This window comes from Tupaia chinensis, unplaced genomic scaffold, assembly GCF_000334495.1.
Source record: "Tupaia chinensis unplaced genomic scaffold, TupChi_1.0 Scaffold000578_2, whole genome shotgun sequence".
Classification (NCBI taxonomy): Eukaryota; Metazoa; Chordata; class Mammalia; order Scandentia; family Tupaiidae; genus Tupaia; species Tupaia belangeri.
In genome coordinates, this window is record NW_006160094.1 from 7,691,734 (window position 1) to 7,695,131 (window position 3,398).

The following is a 3,398-nucleotide window of genomic DNA, read 5'->3' on the forward strand; positions in this document are numbered from 1 at the left end:
AGGATGGCTCACATGGCAGTTCGCCCGCCCTGCCCTGCCATCTGACCTGCCTTCCTGATTTCAGTTCCGTCCTGTCACAGTCTGTGCCACAGACGCCTTGCCAGAACGTCCCGCCGCCACCCCCTCCTCCAGTGCCCCTGAGCCTGTGCGGAACTACAGAGCCCTGGACGTTGAGGGAGTGAACGAGCAGGCCTGGCTCCGGAGGACCGGGCAGGTGCCTCTGCAGTGCTGCCACCGCACAGCAGACTGCGGCTCGGTCTTGGCATGGCCTGAAACACGCAGGCACATGTATGTGTCTCTGATGGCTGGCTGGAAGGCTGTGCATGTGTAGGGTGGGGGGACTGCGGATGTTGAGACCCGGTTGAGGGGCCTGTTCTCTCTCTCTCTCTCAAAACAAACAAACAAACAAACAAAAAACTACACTTAAAAAAAATTGCACAAGCACCCATGGGGGGTGGCGAGTGATGAGGGGACCACCCCTCCTTGGAGCTGAGGGGCCAAGGCACACACGCCGTGCTGCAGGCCGGCTTCCCGGGCTGCTCTTTCAGCTTTCACTACGGAGTGTGCATCACAGGGACAGAGGGGAGTAGGGAAATCCCCTGCAGGGGTGACCACACTGCAGCCCCTTCCCCTCTAGTCCGCCCTCAGGATCTGGGGTGTGCACATACACATGCCTGGCATGATTTTCAAGTCATCGGTCCATGCCTCAGACCACCCGGGTGGCTAGGTGGGATCCAGTGCCTTAATCTCCATGCCACCTGCTGCCCTAGGGTGGTTTTTTTTTTTTTTTTTAGAGGTTTTTGTCTTAGGGTGTGTGTGCCAGCTAGAGAGAGAGACAGACAGATACAGTGATAAGGAAAGTGAGAAATCAATCCCTTCGCCTCCATTCGCCTCCCGAGATCTTGGGCATGCATGTACATGTGCTTGGTTTGATTTTCAAGCCACCAGGTCCAGGACTCGAACCATGATTGGCCATGTGGGAGTCCAGTGACATAACTACTATGCCATCTGTTGGTCCCCTCTTAAATTTTCTTGCCATAGTGCGCATGTGCTCACCAAAGAGACAGACAGAGACAGAGAGAAGGAAAGTAAGAAATCTCTCCCTGGGGGGATGGCCATGCCTCAATCCCTTTTCCTCCATTCTCCTCTTGGGATTTTGGACACACATGCACATGAGCCCAGTGTGATTTTCTGGCCGCAGGTTCTGGCACTCGAACCGTGGCCAGCCACGTGGAAGTCCAACACCTTACCATGCCACCTGTGGGTCCCACAGGCTGCCCTTTACTAGCAGAAAATCCTCTCTAATGCACAACCCTACCAAGCAGTCAGGATGACCTGGCTCCTCCCCCAGGGAGCGACTCAGTCTTCTTGTCCCATCTGTGCCAGTTGCCCCCATTCTGCCCTCCCAGCCCTGAGGCATGAGTCGTCCTTGTTCTGTCACTCTGGACACCAGGGCCGCTACGTCACAGGGATTTTCAAGGCCACAGAACCAGTGCGGGGCAGCAAGGTCTGACGGAAGCAAGTTACCTCCAGCCCGAAGACCCTCGTGCCTCCTGGGGCTACCAGGTGGGGCATGGGTTGGTGGTCTGCTGGGACATCAGTGCCACCTGTTTTCCACCCCTGGCTTCGGAGCTGCTTTCTCTTTCCTCTAACTTTATCAGAGACCCCAGGAAACAGAGGAGGCCCTTGTCCCTCTGAGACCCCACAAGTGACCAGACCCACACACCTCTCGCTTGGACTTCTGGGAGGACCTCTCGAGGATATCATCACTGGACAGGTCGGAGTCCTCTGAGAAACTCAGCTGGCGCCGGAACTGCAGCTCTGTGGCAGGAGAGGGACACAGATGAGGAGAGGGCCCAGCGGCCAGCACCCTGGTTCTTCCCACCTCCTGGCCCACGAGCAGCCAGGAGACGACAGGGGCTGGGTTTCTGTGGGGTTAGGCGAGGCTAACCCAGGGAGCCAGGAGCCTGATGCCAGCATTCGCCAGATGATCAGGACAGCCTGCCCAGACCCCCTGCAGTGCCGCCCTACACCCTGCTCAAAGCCAAGTCTAGGTCTGGGGTGATGTGCCTCTAGGGAGGGTACAGCCTTCAAAGTTGGCCTTGCCTGCTTTCAAGCTGGTTTTCAGAATTACCGTTATCATTTTATTTTGGATATTGCCATAGGGTATGTGTGCTTGCCACAGAGAGAGAGAGAGAGATAGAGAGAGATCACCCCTAGAGGGGATGGCCACACCACAATCCCTTCTCTATTCTCCTGTTGGGGATTTGGGCATGCATGCACACGCACCCAGTGTGGTTTTTAAGACGTCAGGTCCAGGACTTGAACCGTGGTCCGCCATGTGGGAGCCCGGCACCTTAACTACTATGCCACCTGCTGGCCCCAGAACTAAAAATTTTAATGGCCAGAGGGGGCAGCAGAGAGAGACAGCAAGGCGAGAGGGAGGCAGGGGGAGAAAGCACCCCTGATGGGGCGTGCCTCCGCAGCGATCCCTCCCCTCCATTTTTCCATTCCGTCGAGATGTGGGCACACACGTGCATGTGCCTGTGTTTTTCAAGCCTCCGGGGTTAAGATTCAATCTGTGTTTGGTCATGTGAGATCTGTTGTCCCTAACTACCAGTCTCAGGCTGGACCCTGTTACTGCGTGAACACACGCTATTAACGACCTCTGTTCCCTTCTGTCTACCATCGCTAAGAACCCCTGGGGAGCATGTGGGGCGCTTTCCAGAGGCTGTACACACGCGCCTTCCACTCTGCCCATGTGGCCCGGCTACTGACGCACCTGCTCTTACGACAGGGGATACCCTGTGCCTGCCCGAGTCCACGGTGGCACCACTGGAGGGGGTGCTGGAGCAGGACCTGTTGTCGCCCTTCTTCTTCTTATCCTTCTTGTAACCGGAGAAGACAGACTTCCACAAGGACTTAGGCTTGGCCACCTCATCGGGGGGCCGGCCCTCACCTTCGGGCTTCTTCTCTCTCTTGTTCCTGCGTGGGGAGAAGAGTGACGGCCTTTTCTTGCTCTTCCCACTGGAGCTCTCGGAGGAGGTCACCGAGCCGTCTGGGCCCCCCGAGTCTGATGGAGGGGAGAGCACCTCCTCACTGGTGGCTTCCTGCTTCAGGGTGGGCTCCTGGGAGCCCTTGAGGGCTGAACCTCTGGGGGACCCTGGCCCGAGCTGTTTGCTGTGGGAGGGGGCTGAGGCTGCTTTGCGGGCCCTTGTGACACCGGCCGCCGCCTCCGTCTCCTGCATCCTGCTCAGCTGCTTCGCCATCGCGTCCCGCAGCGCCTGGCTCTTCACCGACTTCTCCCGGGCCCGCATGCGCTCCTCTGCCAGCTCCTTGGCCTCGGGGGAGACCCAGGGCAGCCCCCTCTTCTGCGGCTGCACCCCTCCGCCCTCCAG

The 3,398-nt window shown here is 58.1% G+C and overlaps 1 protein-coding gene across 1 annotated transcript in view; it reads right to left on the reverse strand.

Moving 5' to 3' along the window:
• MICAL3 (microtubule associated monooxygenase, calponin and LIM domain containing 3) overlaps nt 1-3,398 on the reverse strand; it is a 129,262-nt gene that overhangs the window by 32,525 nt on the left and 93,339 nt on the right. Inside the window, 2 exon segments of the mRNA XM_014591485.2 lie at nt 1,727-1,821; nt 2,783-3,398. The exon segment at nt 2,783-3,398 is cut by the window's right edge and continues 9 nt beyond it. Coding sequence (XP_014446971.1) covers nt 1,727-1,821; nt 2,783-3,398 — 711 coding nt within the window.